Source organism: Polyergus mexicanus, unplaced genomic scaffold, assembly GCF_030449975.1.
Source record: "Polyergus mexicanus isolate NDT 795.1 unplaced genomic scaffold, iyPolMexi1.0 SCAF_6, whole genome shotgun sequence".
In the NCBI taxonomy this organism is placed as follows: domain Eukaryota; kingdom Metazoa; phylum Arthropoda; class Insecta; order Hymenoptera; family Formicidae; genus Polyergus; species Polyergus mexicanus.
The window spans coordinates 6,736,681-6,755,911 of record NW_027223326.1 but is presented as its reverse complement, the minus strand read 5'-3'; the positions used below and the strand labels follow the sequence as shown (position 1 = coordinate 6,755,911).

The window sequence follows — 19,231 nt, the reverse complement described above, 5'->3', positions numbered from 1 at the left end:
AGTCTGGAAACGCTTCGTTAAAAAATTATAGCTAATAAACTCTCTGTAAATAATTTAGTTTATAATCAAAATTTAATAAGAACATTATTAATGTTTGTATTTGCAATGTTTGCATTACAAATGTAGTATTTATATACCATCAAAAGATGTTTTTTTTTTCAAATTTCTACTTTTTTCGTTGTTTTTAGTTTATTTCCTTTTAAACGCCTTATCAGAATTTAATGAAATTGATGCAATTTAATTTGTTATTTAATTACTCATCAGATTTATTTCGTTACTTTTTTCAAATGAATGAAGGATTTTTTTAACTTATTTTTAAAAATCATCAAAGAAACATGATTTTTCGAAGTTTATTAGCTATAACTTTTTAACGAAGCGTTTCTAGGCCTATGTTTATTGAAACTTTTTTGCTCCAAATTCAATCTCTTCCCAGACAGCACAAAACATCCTCAGGATCATCCTGAATATGTCCAGGACGGTTCAGGACATTTGTAGGATGTTTTAAGATATATTATTATAAATATATTTATAAAAATTTAATATGCATACATAATTATTTTTAGTTGTGTCGGCTATTTAATATAATTTAGAAATCTTAAGTATTATAATAAGTATTAATGTCCTATAAATGTCCACTGGATAACCCCTGGATGTCTGTAGGATATATCTGCCCTGTCTATTATATTGGATTTCCAGAGGACATATACATGTGCAATTAATTGTTAACATTAATTTCATTTAATATTAATAATTGAATTTGATGCGCACATTTTCATATATCCAAAATTATTATTTATTTAATATTTTATGAGAAATGTTACTATTCGCAACATTCCAAAAACTTTACAAACAATAGAGTATTCAATCGCTAGTTCGTTTGTTTACCGCTATGCGACACGCGAACTCGTATTTGAGATTTGGTCATGAGAATTATATAAAACTTACAAAGAGCAACTGACAGGAAATTACAAATGTAATTATTTTCTATCAGTTCAATTTCTGATGCAATCCCAACATTGGAAATTCAGATATTGGATTGTTTAGAAAATATTACACAACTCAAACCCGGGAGCCAAACCTAAAATATTCATGTACAGCACGAAAGCCTCAAATATTAAAGAACGGTGAACTATTTTTAATATTACATTTTTAATATTGGCAGTAAATAACAAAACATAATTTTAATTTATATTGAAATTTTAAAATTTGCTCCTTGAAACATACGAAAAATATCCTTAACATATCCTATAAAAATCCTTAGGATGTTCCACAGGATCTCCCTGGATTCTCCAGAGGTTAATATACGGCTATCATTTACTCTTCCTCAGGACATCCAGAGGAGATCTGAGGATTACAATGGGATATCCTGAGGATATCCTACATGTATGTCCTGGATGCCCTTTGGACGTCCTAAGGACATCCTTGTGCTGTCTGGGTTATAAGATCCTGAAGTTTCATTGACCTGATCTGGAACACTCTGTATATTGAATGTGTCTAATTATAACGTGATCCTATGACTTGCATGACTTACTCAGTATAATTATTCACTAGTTTTCATAATGTCGATTCGAAATCACCACTTTTGAATTGAAAGATGCCGCCATCGCTTTCGAAAGCGTCACTTCCGAAATCTGTTGAAACCGCTCGACAGAGTGCGTTCGATCGATGGTTCCGTTGTGTGGAAGTGTGGATTTTAAAAGGTTGTGTATAACCGTAAAAAGTGTTCGCGCGAATCGTGTTGCCCGGTATATAACATCCCGTAACTTACAAATCGTACATACAATAATCACAGAGAGAGTATTGTCCTCAACGCGAACTGTGATGTTCGAACCCTGAACTACGAGGTAACCTGAGGTAAATTAATCGAATACACGAGTAGAATGCAAAGATACACGATGATTTTATTCAATAGCTTCCCCCCTCCCCCTCCTCCTCCTCCTCCCCCAATACATTTGAATTGGCATACACAGAGCTTTTTTTTTTGTCCTTAGGATATTGTAAACACCGAAGGATTCTCAACCGGTCGAGGGGGACGAATCGGAGAATGTGTGATTTGATAGATTTAAATAGTCCGGACGCAAAGGGATCACTGGATCCGAAGAGACTGGCATCTCCTTTGATACCGGCGCCCAAAAGTATCGAATCCAACGGCAAGACAGACTCGTTGATGATAACGGAGAAACGAAACGAGAGCGATGGTAACAATCCATTTGATAGAGTGTTGCACGAGACTGTCGAATATGTCAGCAAGAAGGACGATCCCTTCGAAGTGATGTTACAACGAGCTCTAAAGTCCAAGACGAAAGGAAACGTAGACCTGAGAGCGCGATCTGTGAACTTTGCGGACGATTTTACTCCGAGAAGTAAGAAGAGGTATTTCAAGACGAGAAACAAGACATTGGATGGGTCTTTGCTCGAAGATAAATTGGATATGTTCGTTGGAGACAAGAAGTTTGAAGAAAGGAAAGAAATTGACAATCTTGATGTGAGAAACGCCGATGTCTGTGATAATAACATGACAGTTGAATCTTCATTTTATAAAAATAATGATGAAAATATCTTTGTGCCTAAACAAAATGATAAAATAGTTGTTACTAATCCAGAATCGCTGGAGTTGTCGATTTTAAATCAGTCTGCGATGAATGACACGTTATTAGAAACAGTTCCTAAGTCTAAAAAGGATGATAATACATCATTTTTCCCAGAGAAGGATACATTGTACAAAGAATTTATTCTCCTTCCAAGTAACAATCTTAAATGGCGTTCCTTGTCGCAAGGAGCTGGAAGATCACCAACAACATTATCATGTTTAAATAGGAGATCGCAATCTGTAACAGATGATGAGAAGAAAATTTTACAAAATGATTATAACATCGTTCCATCTTTTCTAGATAAAGGTTTTTTGGAGAGCAAATATAATGAACAATCTATATTTTCTACTTTATCAAATGTCTCGTCTATAGCAAAATTAAGTTCTATATCAATATCATCGTCAGTATTGTCACTTGATACTATGAATCATGCTTTCTTGGATAGTAATTCATTAAAAGCGAGTCAAGAAAACATAAATACATCTGAAAATTCTCTGGAAATGAAATCAAAGCAGTACAATTTATCAGATCTAGCAGAAAGACTTGAAAAATTAAAATGTACTATGAATGGGACGATTAGTATTTCAAATAAAATAAAAGCTGAATCTAATTTCACGAAAGAAGAAAAACAAATCACAAATGATAAATTAATAGATGTCGATGTGTTCTTACCGGAAGAAAATTCCAGTAAAGAACGTAATAAAAGCTCAAGCTCCGTTACTTCTTTGGAATCTGTATTTGCTGTAAGATATATTTATCCTCGCATAATTGGCATGTTTAAAATTATCTTACAAAAATATTTCAGAATTTGATTTATTTTATTTATAGTATATTTAAAAAATTAAATATAGATGAATAATTTTAGAGATAATTAATTTATTTCCAAGCTATCATAATGTATAAGGAATAAAAATTGATTACAGGATACAGATAAAGTCAACAAGTCAATAATGAATGAGGCCAAGATGCTTTCAAAGACTTTTGAGGAATTAGCGCAAAGAACAGATTCTGGATGTAAGTATTTTATTAAGTAGTTTACATTATACTGTATAATTTGTAATTTTACAAAAATAACTTGCAGCTAATTTAAATGTTTAATACTTTTCTCATTATATTCTCCTTATTTAATATGTTTTTCATTATTTTCTTTTTTTTTTCAGCTAGTGTCGATGATGATTTAGTTTCAAATAATACTCTATGGATGTCAGAATTATTACCAGCGTTTGAGGATGATCTTGTAGTAGATAATTTGATTGAATTACCTATTTCGCCAGAAAAAAGCTCAAAACAATGCTTTAAAAACAATGATAAAGAGCAATCTCTTTCAAATATCGATAAGATAGATGAAAATTCTTTAAAAGAAATTGAGCCACAATTCATTGACTGCGTAAAGCAGACAATTGTAGCATCATTATTAACAGATCTTAGAAAATTGATTAAAGTAGAAAATAATTCAGAAGTCAATAAATTACTTGATAATTTGGAGAATGTTATAGATACTAACTGTAAAAATAATACAGAATTATTAGTAACTTGTCTCAACCTATCAAACGAGTTGCGAAGTCCTCAGAAAATATCGTCTGATATTGAAAAATCTGAAGTTGTAAATATCGATAAAAGCGAAGTAGAAAGCGAAAAAATATCGTTCAAAGAAGAGATCCGTAGTGATGAAAAGTTGTCCTCGGATATAAATTGTAAATTGGAAAATACATCACAGGCTACAATTAACAGTAGCGAGAACTTATCACTTAAGCCTTCATCTCATGAAAATAATGATGATAATCATCTGAATATTACAAATTCACCTAAAGAGGTATACACAAATTATGCTAAAGAGAAAGATAATCAATCAGATGAAAAACTAGCAATAGAATTACTGATGAATCTTGGAAAATTGTTGAACGGTCAAGTTGAAGATGCTACGACAATACAGTTACTTAAATGTATAGGAAAAGCTTTAAATGTTGCATCAAATAATTATAAAATTGAAAATGAAATACCGGACAGTAATAAAATGCATAATATTCAACAAATAACACCAAAAAAGACTTCAGAATCTGATCGTAACGCGCATTCGACAAAAGCGAAGCATAGACGAAGCTTCGACAGACAATCTAAAGTGAATAAATTTTTTACAATTTTTTATAATTTTAATTATTTATGTTATTTATATCTCATCATATTTTACATGTACCTGCTCGAGAAGACGGCTAGAAGAAGTATATCCGTGATGCGTTCATCGCCCAAAAGGACATCAAATACGCAAATACATAAATATAGCAGTACATCCGAATTTGAAGATCGCAAAAAACGTTTTTCAAGCGATTCTGGACTAGTTGGTAATTTAGCAAATACAAAAGTTGTAGTTCCAGAAGCATGTAACATGGAAAAAGGTAATTTGTGTAGATATATATTGTGTGCATTGTCATTAAATAATACTTTATTTAAAATGAAGACGATCAAAATTTTTTATTATATGCATGAATATTTTAGTGGAGGTACAGTCTGGCACTAAAAAAAAGGAGAAATTCATTGCTATAAGCGATGTTAAAAATAAGTTTAAAAAAAGGACAGATGTGGTCAATAAGAGAGGTCCTATGAAAGCGGTGCATCCTGTAGACAATATGCAGAAGAAAGGAAGTATGTTTAATTTGTTAACAAAAATTTAAAAAAGCTCAGTCACTGAATTGAATATTTATAATTGTTATTATAAAGATAAGTAACAATAACTATCTAAAATCAATATATTAATTGATAATATAATTTCAAATTTCTTAAATTTTTATTACAATATAGCATTAATCGGTAAACAAACGACACCATCCTCTCAAACTATTACGCCGCCTAAATCCGATAAAACTACTCCTTGCCGTAAAATAGTCAGCAGCACTCCCAATTCAATGGACGATAAATATATGGCTAAGAAATCTGCGAGATCCCAACCGATAGCTTCGTCGACACCAGACGATCAAAACAGCAAGGCTTCGAAAGCGAAGTTGACGTCCGCTAATAAAAAACGTAACCTTTCCTGTGACATTTCACCGGTGACTGCATATATAAATACGAGCGGCAGTGGTGAACGGAAAGACAGTCCCAAGAAGTAAGCATTAATACTTTTAGAACAACGCGAGCTACATTTTACAAGAGAGATAATTTATTAAAAACAGAAGAAAAAAAGAGAAAAAACTAATACATAACATTTTTGCGGCAATAACATTTGTTTATATTTTAGGCCATCCAAATTGCCAACTCCGAAGAAATGTACAACACCTAAAGCGGAGGTGTTTGGTATCCCGAAGTTTTCAACGCCACCAAGACACAATTTATCGTTCAACCATGTAAGCCATCAACGATCCCCGCAACGTTTAAATAGGAGTTTAATAATGGATCGTCAGCGATACTCTCCTGTCTATCAGAAAAAGAGTGCCGAAAAGGTGCAACAGAGTCCGTTGAAAGAAAATAGAATCACTGCAAAAGTGAAGCCGCTTAATTTGGTATGTATATATTTTGCTGATACAAATATATAAAAAAAATCGCCTTGTCGAATTAACTTATTTTGCAATTATGTTATACGCAGATCTCTAAACTTAAACAGCACGGTACCGGTGATCCTATCGACAAGGAAAACAATTATGCTTAGATAGTGATGCAACGTGAGAATTGGAACGATTGTACTACCGTGATATTAATCCTTAAAGATTCCTTCATAGAAATCATGGAAAGAAAGATGCAGTCTTCTTTTCTTTCATATATATATATATGTTTTCGAAATATTTATATGTTTTATAATAAAATACATGCGAGATTATGTACGAAAATATCATATTTATCAATCAATCATATTTATGAATCTTGAAATAATCTTGTTAGGATGTAATAAACATTCCTGTTCGAATTTATCGAGTAAAATCGATTCGAATAATGGTAACGCGAATTTTTTTCACATCATTTGCTGCGAAAAATTTTGAAAATTGACTTGAAAATTTTGCCGCCCCTTTTTCCCTTCCCAATTACATGTCTACAATGTTCAGAAAAATTCACGCGTGCATCCTAAATAAAAAAAGAAAGAAAAGAAAAATGGAATTAGAGTCCTATATAATCAAAGAAGCGACAATGGCGTTCCGCTTGCTGATTGGCTGACCGCTACGGGCCCATTTCATTTAACGACCGCGACGCTCACGTATCATTTCATCTTTGTTGTTCACCGAAAGTTAAACAAAGACAGATAATGCTCGCAAGCGTTGCGGTCGTTAAGTGAACCCTACGTAGAGAGAGAGTAAATCCTACGTGCAAACTAATCGCAACCGGCGTACCGTAAGTGAGAAAAAAGTATATTTGTAATGTTATTTTCTAAAAAAAAAAAAAAAAAAAACATTTTGAATATCTCTGAGACATTTTTAAGACATTTTAGATTACACATGGAAAGCTGCGGGACCAACATGGCGATCATGGGAAGCATGGAGGGGATAGCGATGTCGCTTCTCTGATTATATATAGGACTCTAAATGGAATATTCACAAAAATGAAAACATTCGTCATGCGCAGTATGAAAAATTGTCGAAGATTCGTCTGTGACTAATGAAAATGAAAAAATGTTCTCAGATCATGGGATATTTCCAAGCATGCGCCAACCCAACATGTTTTGTACGCATGCGTACAATCGCACAGCAGACTACGCGACAAATTGTTTGACCGGAAACGGAAAATAGCAGTGTTGTAATTTTCTGCGGTGATAAGGATTGACCAAGATTGGATCGCAAAGTCTCCTATAAATCGTGCATATATTTTTACAAATTTTCTTCAAAAGAATTTGGGAAAATATTGTAAATTTAGAGAATTTTTCCAAATTTTATATATATATATATATACATAATTTAATGAATTTTTCTCAAATTATATATATATATATATAATTTTGAGAATCTTTTCAAATTTTAATTTTATAATTTTATACATAATATAGAGAATTTTTTCAAATTTTATATATATATAAATTTACAATATTTTTTCAATATAAAAAAATTAATTTTCCCAAATTTTTAGAAGAAATACATGTACAGAAATAGGTTTTCAATTGTTGTCTTCCTCAAGAAACTCTTGTATAGATCAGACCTAATTTGAAGGATATTACACCTCATCGTAACGAGGGGGTGGCTATGTAAAATCGCATATGTTTGGGAGGAGGAGGAGGCGCGAGGGAGTCAGCGTTAAAACGTTGGCGTCGGGCACCCATGTAACTTGCGGCCGGCCCTGTCGCCGGTACAAAAAGTGCGCGTTGCGTGTGCCATCTTGGCGCGGTCTCTCCATATCGTATTCAGTCGCGGCCGGTGTTGGATCCGTTTGTTTTTAATCGGGAAAATCGTACGGCTGACAACGCGCGCGCATCGAAATCCGATCAAACGAATATCCGACGATCGACGAACGAGACGTGGACATCCCGTATACCTTCCACAGATTTGTATTTTCATCATTTCGATTAGCTAGTTTCGTGCGATTAGGTTGCTGCGCCGTTTCTCTACGTCGAGCAGAAGTGTCGTCATCGAGTTATCGGCGCGCCAGAAGCCATTCGAGAAAACGAGAGAAACGGATGAGAAGCGTTATCTTCCCCACGAAGACACCTCCCGGATCCCGATTTTACGCGTGTCGCGTGTAAAAAGGGGGTTGACACGCGCGTAAAAGGCGAACGACAAGGACGACACGCGTCATCCGTAAGTTTGACAATCCGCTGCTTTGCGTCACCCGAAGACAGAGAACGCGATTTCAATTGTTACAAATCGCCTCGTCTCTTCCCATTGTCCGATCTTTTCGGATAAAAAAGACAAGATAGACGCGAGAGCGAGGTCCGTCCGAGAAAGGTATATCGTCGCGCGCGAGCGTCCATCGACGCTCATCCGCTTTATCGCGAATCAATCGATCAGTCTCGCGCGAGCGGATGGTTGCGTCGATGATACTCCGCCAGCATCGATATCGACGATGTCGATCCGTGTGACAGCGGAACGCGGCGCACGCGAGAGCAGCGAGCAGCTGACGAGGAGTACCGCGCCGGCACACACGTACGCGGACGCTACATCATCGACGCGCGCGCGCTCACCCACACAGGCGCGGGAGCGCATGCGCGCGCAGGCACTGACGTTGGCGACGCGTCGCGGCAGCGCCGCGCGCGCGCGAGCGTCTATCCGCTGCCGACGTATTCACACTGGTATTCGCACAGTCGCCGCGGCCGTGCGAGGTTCGTTCGAGGTTAGGTTCGGCCGCTCTCCCTCCCCGCCGCGCGCGCGCGCGTGTGTGTGTTCTCTCCTCGGACGTCTTTTTTTTTTTCCTCCCCCCGGGATACCTTCCTCGCGACGGAATCCGAAACCCGTCGGCTTCCAATCGACGAGGCGACGTCGTCATCCGTAAAATTCGCGTCACGTGCCCCCCCCCCCCCCCCCAAATCGCTCGTCTCGTCCGCGTTCCACTTGGCGCGGACCGAGGGAGGAGGAGGAGGAGGAGGAGGTGTGCGCACTTATTACGCGCTTTCGGCACGTAGGTAAGTATAGGCGCGTGAAAAAAGCGCGTTTCATCGACTCGGAGAAAAATAAACACATCGCGATCCTATCCCGTGACGGGGGACGTACGATACAAATGAAATCGCGTGCGTTCGGACACGATAACGCGGCGTATATACCGGCGGACGTGCCCCCGTGGCCATTGTTTACGAGCGCGGAAGAATTGACCGATCGGTCCGCGGACCGTTCGCTCGCCGGACGAGCCGGGAATAAGGTAACACGCGCGATTGGCAGGCAAACTCGATTCTCGCCGACCGCGCGCCTAGAGAGTTCTTTCCGTGCGCGCGGGGTGTCTCATCGCGGTGATTCTTTCGCCGAACGCGGATGGAGGGTGTGAAACGCGCTCGCATCGCAGTTTTCGATCCGCTACTCCGAGAATTGTCATCGAGCGCGCGCGCGTGTCCTTACGCGTATACTCTCGCCTCTGTCGTCACGGGTGAGTGTTTTACAATCGTCGAAATTCGCGGAAGCGTGCGATAAGAGCGCGGCGCGATTTTGAAAACTTTTCTCGGAAGCGTGAAGACCTAAGCATCGACGATCGTCCTTATCGGGTAATGATCGCGCACGGTTAACGCGCGTCTCAATTAAAAGGGGTCGCTTCGACGCGAGATATTTGGCGCGAGGGAGACGCCATATAATTGCCGCGATCGACTCGCGGCTCTCTCGATCATCATTCGCCCATCTCGGATTCTTTTACCTTCTTCCCGGACGAATGGAACGGACGTGCGTCGCGAAACGAGGATCGGATTTATCGCGCGCGCGATACGTATAGATAGGTGTACGTACGTACGCGCGCGCCAAAGAACGAGTTCGATAGAGCGCGACCGTCGTCGGAGCGAGAGCGACGAAGATAGAGAGAGAGAGAGAGAGAGACGGAACAGATGATCCGCGCGATTCTCGCGACGACGCGAGAGGAGGAAAGAGTATTAGGTTCGCGACAAGCCAGCCGTTCGATAACGCCGTTCCCTCGCATCCTGTGACATATTTTTCCCCGGCAACGATATCGAGAATAATATCGTGCGTGCACGCGCGACGCGAAATTTAAATTTTGCTCTCGGCATCTGGTGTGCGAAACGACCGGCGCCGCGCACACAGACGCGAGAGCGCGCGCGTTGACGGGAAGAGAGGAGATCGTCCGGCGCGTGAATCGTCATCGGAACGTGTTTGGCGTTTGTCGGAAAAGGTATAAAAAGTACGCTTCATTTTTTAAGGGACGAAAGAGAGAGAGAGAGCCTGGTGGATCATCGTCATCCATCTGCGGTTGGCGACCGGCTGAATTTCTTCGCAGAAGAAAAAGAGAGAGAGAGAGAGAGAGTGTCGCGCCCCTGCATATCGATACAGATGACAAAGATGCAACAGCACCCGGTGGTGCAGGCAGCAGCAGCAGCGGCGCAGATCACGCACGAGGAGCACATACTGGAGGCGATCGATCAGCTGCGTCGACGTAAAGCCCGCCCCGATGCCGATCGTATCTGCAATTATCTTCTGCGTAATTTCGCGGTGGACGCGCGCGACACGATCGCCGATCTTCATCGGCTGATCGAGGTGGAGAAGGTTATCCAGGTTGATTACAAGGGCAATACGAGCTATCGCAACGCGAAGAAGTGGTCGCGCCTACAGCTGTTCAAGAATCGCCCGGAGGGCTTTCTCAAGGAGAAACTCAACTCTAGCATGGTGTCGAGCGCGGTTGCCGAGCTCGTCGTCGAGGAGCCCGATTATCTCGATCAGGGCGTACCGGCCGGGCGTCTGATCGAGCAGCTGCTCGACGGGGTCTCGAGCCCGACCTCGCGCCGGGTCGTCGAGGAGTTTCTCGGCCGTGAGGTCGCCAGCGGCAATCTCGCGCGCCTGTCCAACGGCAATTACTCGCTGGTGGCGACGTCCGACATGACGGACGCGGCGACTCCGTCACGACGCAACGGCGGCGGCGATTTACAGCCGTCCTCCTCCTCCTCCTCCTCATCTTCGTCCTCCTCCTCATCATCATCATCATCCTCCTCCTCCGTTACCTGCGCCCTGGAGAACGGCAACGCGACGACGCAACGACGCGTCGGTAAGGCAACGACGCAGAGTAACGGCACCGTCAGCAATGGCATCGTTAGCAGCACCAACGCCAGCACCAATGGTTTAACGACGACGATAACAACAACGACGACGACGACGACGACGACGACATCGTCCGCGGCAGCGGAGCTTTACGAATTCAACGAGACGGATAACTTGAGCGACACGACGTCGGGATCGTCGCGATCATCCTCGCGACAGGCCAGTCACAGCCCGAAACTGGATCAACGGGATTGCATGAAGAAGGAGGATGGATATGATATCGTGGATAATAAGAAGGACGCCGAGCATGGCGGTGGTACCGCGCCGTCTGTCGAGCTGTCATGTAACGGCGATGACAGCAAACAGCTGGGCGGCACGCCGGAGGTAGCGGTGTCGTCGACGACGTTCGTGGAAAATGATGTTGTGAAGGAGGTGCCGAGGGGGGGCAGCGACGACGTTCAAAAACCGGCGGCTAACCTTAAAAGAGCCGCCAAGGCAGAGCGCAAGCAGCGTCTCTTCGCGAGGACGGACGATCGGATAGATATCGAGATCAAGTTCGAGGACTATCAACCGAGTAAGGAGGAGCGGGAGAAGCGAGAGGAGACCGGCCGGCGTTCGAGCGAGGATCGCGAGGACGAGGACGCCGGTAGGAGTTCGTCGACCAACACGTCCCCGACTCCGTCCAACGTAAACACCGGTGGATTTCGTAGCGCGAGGAGGAAGGTAAAAGGCGAAAGTGTTCGGTGCAATCTGTATTGCGATTATGAGGATGCATTTTGTAAATATTTTGTCTTTTTATATACAGACGTCTGCCTAAAGTGTCTATAAAGTCAGAAAAATAAATCGTACGAACGAACAATTTGTCAAATCGATCATCTTTACGTTTGCTTTTGCATTTTAGAGAGCTAGAAAAGTATTCGATCCTTCCGACAACAATCTGGTGAAACGCAAACGTGGTAGACAGCCAGGTAGCCACAACAAAAATTCCATGTTGCAAGAGTCTCAGGATTCTACCAAGACGAATGTCAAAGATGGACCGTGCAGGCAGTGTAGTCTTTGTGCCAAGGAAAAACAGGAAGCTCTGGTAGCTTGTAGGGACTGTACAGTACGAGGTGAAGTTCTTGAACAAAAATTATTTTCGTCTCAATTTTTATTTTTATATCAATATTTATATCATTATGTTACACTTACAGCACATCCGAGTTGCATTTACAGTCCAGAGGAGATGCTTCAAAAGGTTAATAGTAATTGGCAATGCGAGCGCTGTAAAACTTGTACCGTATGTTGTGAAACATCTGACGCTGTAAGTTTTCAGTACATAGTTCTCTATTTCATACAATACTTTATACAATCAATTTTTATTTTATTATTATTATTTTTTTTTTTTTTTACTTTAGGGGCCTCTAGTGACTTGTTTTAGTTGCGACGATGCTTATCATTATTTCTGTCACACGTCACGTGTCACAATATCAAAATCGAGTTCCAAATGGTACTGCAATGAATGCGCGCAAAAGCAACAGTGCAAAATGAACGACAGCCAAAACGCTAATTTGCTAAATGGAAACAGCAGGCCGGATAGCCCGTCCAATGCGCCAATCTTGCCACCGGTTTTGAGCCCGCAAGTGTCTCCTACCAGGGGTTCTTGCGATCAAATGGAGGAAGATGGCCCCAAAGGTCCCATCGATCCGAATATTCCTGACGCAAGGTGTTGGACCTCTGAACAAGTGTACCAATATTTCGCTAGATTGTTTCCCAAAGAAGCTGAAGTCTTTCGGCAGCAGGTAAGTAAATTCATGTCAAGTGAGTGTAACATCTTGTTCACATAATCATCTCGGTGCTCGCTCACATTTGTTGCCATTTATCATATATGTATATATATATATATATATCGTTTACGTTTGTATTTCAGGAAATAGACGGCCATGCGCTTTTAATGATGAGTCGAAAAGATGTATTATGCGGACTTAATTTACTATTAGGTCCCGCCTTGAAGATTTATCGACACGTGTTGAAGCTTCAATTTCGCAGAGATGATCCCGAACTCTATTGGCAATAATACAGACGATCTTGTATAAAATCGATTTATTATGTTGTATGCGATCTATAATTTAAAAGATTTAATTTGTACTTTATACGATTAAATCTGATAGATTAAAGTTGCGATAATTTTCTAGTTTCTAGGCGCAATCTACATTGTATATATGAATTAAATGTGTGATATATTGCTAAAGATCTCTCTTGCGAATATTGAGGATATCTCATGCCGATTCGCGTTCTTAATAATGCAGCTAAAGCGGGCTTCGTTTATTGTTGAGTTCCGCATTGAAGAGATATGCCGATATACATGCTACTAAAGTACATAGAGACGATCACAAATTCTATTGGCAATAACATAGATGAGCATAAAATCGATCTTCACGGCATTGTACATGTGATTTATATTGTACAAATTAAGCCTTCTTACAGATTAAGATCGCGACATAACTACTTCTAGACACGGTCCACATTTGTACATGCGAGATATATTGCTAAAGATCTCACACGAATGATCTATCACAAGCCAAGTCAGTGTCGATGTTTGTAGATGTATGTACACGCGCGATTATATATAATTAATGTACATACATTCCGCCTTTTTCATGCGCGGTGTTTTATAAAAAAGGAACAGATATTTTCTATCTCCGAACTGTTACTTGTTAATGTTAAATTTACGTCTGTATTGAGAATTCTAGATGTTGTTCGTTCGAATGAAAACAGTTGGACATGTAAAACGAAGAAGGAGAGAAATTGCTGACTGATGATTTTACACGATTTTGTGTCACATAACAAACTTATATTTTATTTTCTGGTTTACATATATGGGAATAACACATATTTATTTGTAGAATATGTAGTATAAGATAGTCTACTCTCAAGGAACATGACTTTGGTTTTACATGTACTTTTCTATTACGCAATAAATATTTTGATATTTATAAATATATTGTAATACATTATAACATTCAGGATTTTCTATAACACCTACTCCTAGACTTTTTTAAACACACATGGATATATATATAGGAATGCTTTAACTACTCTTAACAAACCGCATCAGAAGAAAAAAAACACATAAAATCTTACTTTCTATACTTGATATATAAATAACAATAAGATTTAATTCAAGAATATATAAAAGTCTTGCGAACAGGAACTTGAATTATTTACTTTTTGTACAATACATATACGTTATATATTTCTAGATCACATGTAAATTTTTACAAGATTTGAAATTTTCAAAACTGTATCGCAACACTACAAAGTTATGCATAAAGATTTTAACATATTATTCTTACACGTGTCTCGCGACCGTCCTATCTAAAGAAAGATAAAAACTGTTTATTATTTATTGCTATTCGCCTTGTGCTCCATAAGAATAAACAATATAAATATAGTTACAATAGAACATATAAAGAGTTTTATAACGAGTACTGCAAATAATATAAAATGCCTATCAATAATATAATTTACTGTCTCGTGTGTCTCTTTGATGATGAAGATTAATAAGAAATTTAAATCAAATATTAAAATTACGCGAATATATTATAGATATATACAATATATTGCCTTACATATCCTATAAACAAGTTCTAACTAACATATATGATAGGACGTTTTATAAAAACTCTGAAAAGATTCGTGCGAAATGCGTGTATATATAAAATATATATATATATATATATATATATATATATATATATATATATATATACTCAATGACTTGTATATATCGTAATCCGCAAAGATAACTATAATAATTCTCATGTATATTTTGCATAAGTACAAAATACAATGTTGCTGATGCTCTATGTGCGATACATTTCAAACGGCAAAATAACATGCCGTATAAAAAAAAGGAAAATGAAAACGATTCTAATCTATCCAGCAGAAATTGAAATCTTTAGTATAGGAAATTTCGATCTTTTCCTCACGCGGTAAAAAAAAAAGAGACTGACATTGACATGAATGTTTATATATTGTATAATATATAATATAAAATGTTATATAATATAAAATGTTTATATACCTTTCAGAATATATAGACAGATTTTTGTGTGTGGAAAAATTTTCTAATATATCATAATGTGTATAAATTCTTTAGCTATTTCCATAATTTTGTGTATTGTACTATCATTGATTCGATTCTTGGGTTGTGATTTGCCGCAAAATAATAAGAGCGACAAAATCAAATGACGTTTTGATTATGTACTTATATTGTCATTGAAAAAGTTTTAAGTTTATTTCTTTCGCGAATTTGAACTTGTTCGTTGTATAATATATTTGTGTGTTTAAATATATACATATATAAATATTTTAATTAATATTTAAATTATATTATAAATATTTAAATTATTGCATTTAAAAATGATGAAAATGTTTTATTTTTTATGTTGAAAGTATCATGCTCGATATATACATATACACGTCGAAAATGAATATATAAGAAAGAGAGTTTGTAATATAATTATCAACATAAATTTTTCGACAAGTTCAGAAATTTTATATTACCAAATAAGCTTATCTTTTTCTTCAGTTTTTTTCTGTCATCTCATATCTGTTATTTCATGTTATATACATATATTGATAAATATAAGTGTCAATTTTATATATATAAAAAAACTAGCAAATAAATAATTTGATTTCTTTATGGTATTACTGTGAAACGCAATTTAAATTTTCAATATGCAATTGCTCATAAACTTAAAATATCCACAGTAATTGATATCATTGCATTGTTATATTAATACTAAGGCTTTCGAAACGTGATATAATCGCGTCTCGCGTAAAATCTTTATCCAAATGTTGTGATTTAAATAACATCGAAAGCTAGTTTTTAAAACTCACAGTGACTGGACGAATGTTCGTATTTAGGTGGCGGATCTTTGTACAATGGGGCTTCATCTGGTATGTACAATGCAACTTTGGGTGAACTAGACACATCGATTAGCATATCTTTGCGAGACGTTGTTGGGGCATCGCCTGTCGATAGACAAAGTCCCAATATGAACACCATTATGACTATCGCTATGATGGAAGCGAAAAGCCAATAAGGAGGTACTTCAATGACCCAATAAGGTACTTTTATCTGCTTTAATGCGCAATGAAACCAGTCAGACCCAGGTGTAGACGCTTGCTCGGTTTCACCGGAATAATCAGAGGACAAAGCATAATCCACAGTCTGCGATTTCACAAATTATAAAATTTATGTGTTTATATCAAAGCGTATAGCATTAAGGAATTAAAGAAGATGTTATACTTACACCAGTGTCCATTGGTACAGTTTTAACATAGGTTTGCGGCAATTTGAAACCATTGGTATCCCACCATCCAGGAAGAAGCTCTTTGCGTAATCCAGGATCGGTTAATATATCATTCTCCGGCATGTCGGGTGACATTAATAAAACATTGGAGTCTATGCCTTCTTCGACGCATATAGCGATAGAAAACAGAGACAACAAGTCTGTAACTCGTTGCTTGGCCATCAAATCACAACCAGTACCACAGGCATAACGATTTTGCAGGTTTGTGTAAGCCTCAATGCATGCTACAAACAATGCGAAAGCAATTTTGTGAAATGTTTGAATAACATTCTCCCTCTTTATAATAAGTTACATGTGTGGACAAAAGCAATTTGATATAAAAAGAATAAACAAATTCTTTTTAATTATATGTACATAAATATAATTTATAACTTAAAACGTTCCTGCATTTTACTATATTTTCGAAAATTTACGCAAAATAAAAGATAAAACAATCACATAGATTTACGCACAAGCCTCGCAAGCATCCCTGGTGCCATTCAAACTATTCGGTTCCCATCCAGAATGCAAGTCAACCAGATTAAAGAATCTGCAGCCTCGTTGACAGCAGGACTTTACATAAATGTTCTAAAAATATATATATATAACAGAGATAAATAGGTATGACAATGTAGAATCAACGAGAGTAACTAACACGTACGTTTGAGAAACTAGTAGATGTCTTTTCGCACAAACTGATGCAGGGATCCTCGCGACTGTAAATTGTATCCCCGCGAGTCAATTTTACGACCGATAACACCAACAACGCTACAATTTCCATGCCTCCTCTCTTCATCTTTACAACAACCGTGGGTAGTTTCCCCGAGTTTCAGCTCCTTTCCTTTTTGACGTTTCGCCTCTCGAAGAGGCGAATGATAGGAAGCTCGCAATAAACACGATACTAAGCTTCACTCATCGATCTCCCCCGCCACGCTTTCTTTCCATTTGATATCGATAATTTCCGGAAGTTTACAATAATTAAACTCGCGTTTATCCTTACCATCGATGACGCGATTGTTTCGATATACCGAGTGTTATCAAAGTAATCCGTCAGATTCGCGGATTCGATCCTGACTGCAGAAATTGACAGGCGAACGAATAATCGATTCGATTACAGTGGTAGCTACTACAGATTCACGCGCGCTGATGTCAAATGAGCCGACCAATGGAATAGCTGGATCGCGAAATGGTATTTGAATGAACGAGCTTTGATTTAAAAAAAAAAAAAAAAAAAAAAAAAAAAAAAAAAAAAAAATTGCAAGATAAAATTCACCGATACGGAAGCCCACAGAGATATATTACGTGTAAATGGAATATCTATTATGTGAGAGCCATTACTATTTTTTTATACGACACTCTTGCTGTCTGAGAGTAAATTCAGAGAAAAATAAAAATGTTTGAGAAAGAAAGTTTTTTTTTGTCTGCGCTAAAGATGGTCTGAAAAAAAGACCGAAACGACCGTTCGCGACTTTTATTATTTACATATGTCTTTTATTCTTTAATAAAATTAATTGCGCCCTATCCCATACAGCACAGAATTATACATTGCAATTACATTGCAGCAATGTTACAATCTTGCAAGTTGCAATGAAATTATTGTTGAGACATTATTGGAATATGGAATTGTAATATTTTATGAGAATGTTACAGCAACATTTCAAAAACATTACAAAAGACAGTTTTTGATAATCGCTACTTCGTTCGTTTACCACTATGCGGCGCGCGTTGCGTTATCTATCCTGTATTTAAGTTTTAATCACGATGGTTATATAAAGCTTGCAAAAAGCGATTAGTAATATTAAAGGTATAATAACTATTTTTATCAGATTAATTTGTCTGATACAATCCCAACACAGGAAATTCAGATATTGAATTCAGTGTTCAGAAATCGGACAAATAATTATCAGAAAAAAGTTAAAATTATCCGTTTATTGTCTACTTAAGATATGGAGTTTAATATTTATATAAATAAAATTTTAATTTTTATGAATTAAATTATTTAATCATTATCAATTTCTTAAACTTGTAAATAATTTATAAAATAGCGATGTTAATTAGATAACAGAAAATTGTTTAATAGTTCCCATTTTTATATAAAAGCAAAAATTTGATAATAATTTTTTAATATGCAAAATGCTTCAAATTTAATAGATGAACTTGGAGAATATATAAATACATCCAAGAGAGACGAGAAAAAAACTCGTTGTAATTGCGTAAATTCACAATCTTTTTTCTTATCTCTCTTGGATGTTTTTATATGTTCTCAAAGTTTATGTATTAAATTTGAAGCGTTTTGCATATTTGTAGCAATATATTTAAATATTACAAATACATTGCACCGTAACATTACTGTAGTCTTACATTGAAATATTTCTGAGGGCGGACATTTCAACACGTTGCCGCAGGCTTGCAGTAACGTTGCAGAAACATTTCGCAACTTCTATGCAATATTACAATGTTTCAATGTAAGATCTATGCAACGTTTTTGCAATCTTTCGGTGCTGTATGGGATACTGCATTCGCTCCTAATTGGCTATTCTAATGCGTTTTTAATTGTGAAAAAGAAAGAATTTAGGTGACCAATAGAGGATATGTAAAACATCCAAAGGATGTAAACTTTTCAAATAATGTAAACACTTATAGGATGTAAACATTCTGATGGTGCAAAGATCCCGAGGATGTAAACATCCCCAGGGTGTAAACATTCTGA

At 37.7% G+C, this 19,231-nt stretch overlaps 3 protein-coding genes across 5 annotated transcripts; 2 read left to right on the top strand and 1 right to left on the bottom strand.

The window, feature by feature from the left end:
- The first annotated feature begins 1,533 nt into the window (after nucleotides 1-1,533).
- On the top strand, nucleotides 1,534-6,395 carry LOC138933881 (putative leucine-rich repeat-containing protein DDB_G0290503). Its single transcript, XM_070297021.1, has 9 exons — nucleotides 1,534-1,854; nucleotides 1,992-3,334; nucleotides 3,515-3,605; nucleotides 3,752-4,710; nucleotides 4,798-4,984; nucleotides 5,085-5,231; nucleotides 5,388-5,691; nucleotides 5,824-6,085; nucleotides 6,169-6,395. Exons 2-9 carry the CDS (start codon nucleotides 2,045-2,047, stop codon nucleotides 6,229-6,231), a joined length of 3,303 nt encoding a protein of 1,100 aa, XP_070153122.1. The 5' UTR covers nucleotides 1,534-1,854; nucleotides 1,992-2,044; the 3' UTR covers nucleotides 6,232-6,395.
- Nucleotides 6,396-7,885: 1,490 nt separating this feature from the next.
- Lint-o (L(3)mbt interactor in ovarian somatic cells) lies at nucleotides 7,886-14,147 on the top strand. 2 transcript variants are annotated; one of them, XM_070297069.1, is made up of 6 exons: nucleotides 7,886-8,299; nucleotides 10,351-11,905; nucleotides 12,084-12,294; nucleotides 12,376-12,485; nucleotides 12,580-12,963; nucleotides 13,092-14,147. In XM_070297069.1, the coding sequence occupies exons 2-6, from the start codon at nucleotides 10,481-10,483 to the stop codon at nucleotides 13,236-13,238; spliced, it is 2,277 nt and encodes a 758-aa protein (XP_070153170.1). In that variant the 5' UTR covers nucleotides 7,886-8,299; nucleotides 10,351-10,480; the 3' UTR covers nucleotides 13,239-14,147. The 2 variants fall into 2 exon arrangements, with proteins under 2 accessions (XP_070153170.1, XP_070153172.1); XM_070297071.1 differs by lacking the exon at nucleotides 7,886-8,299 and adding an exon at nucleotides 8,740-9,120.
- On the bottom strand, nucleotides 12,555-17,704 carry LOC138933900 (transmembrane protein 59-like). Of its 2 annotated transcripts, none has more exons than XM_070297073.1 (5): nucleotides 17,183-17,704; nucleotides 16,995-17,109; nucleotides 16,483-16,766; nucleotides 16,067-16,400; nucleotides 12,555-13,225 (listed from the first exon to the last, which is right to left on the bottom strand). In XM_070297073.1, coding segments are annotated over exons 1-5 (870 nt in total). In that variant the 5' UTR covers nucleotides 17,318-17,704; the 3' UTR covers nucleotides 12,555-13,223. The 2 variants fall into 2 exon arrangements, with proteins under 2 accessions (XP_070153174.1, XP_070153173.1); XM_070297072.1 differs by lacking the exon at nucleotides 12,555-13,225 and adding an exon at nucleotides 13,987-15,776.
- Between the last annotated feature and the right edge of the window lie 1,527 nt (nucleotides 17,705-19,231).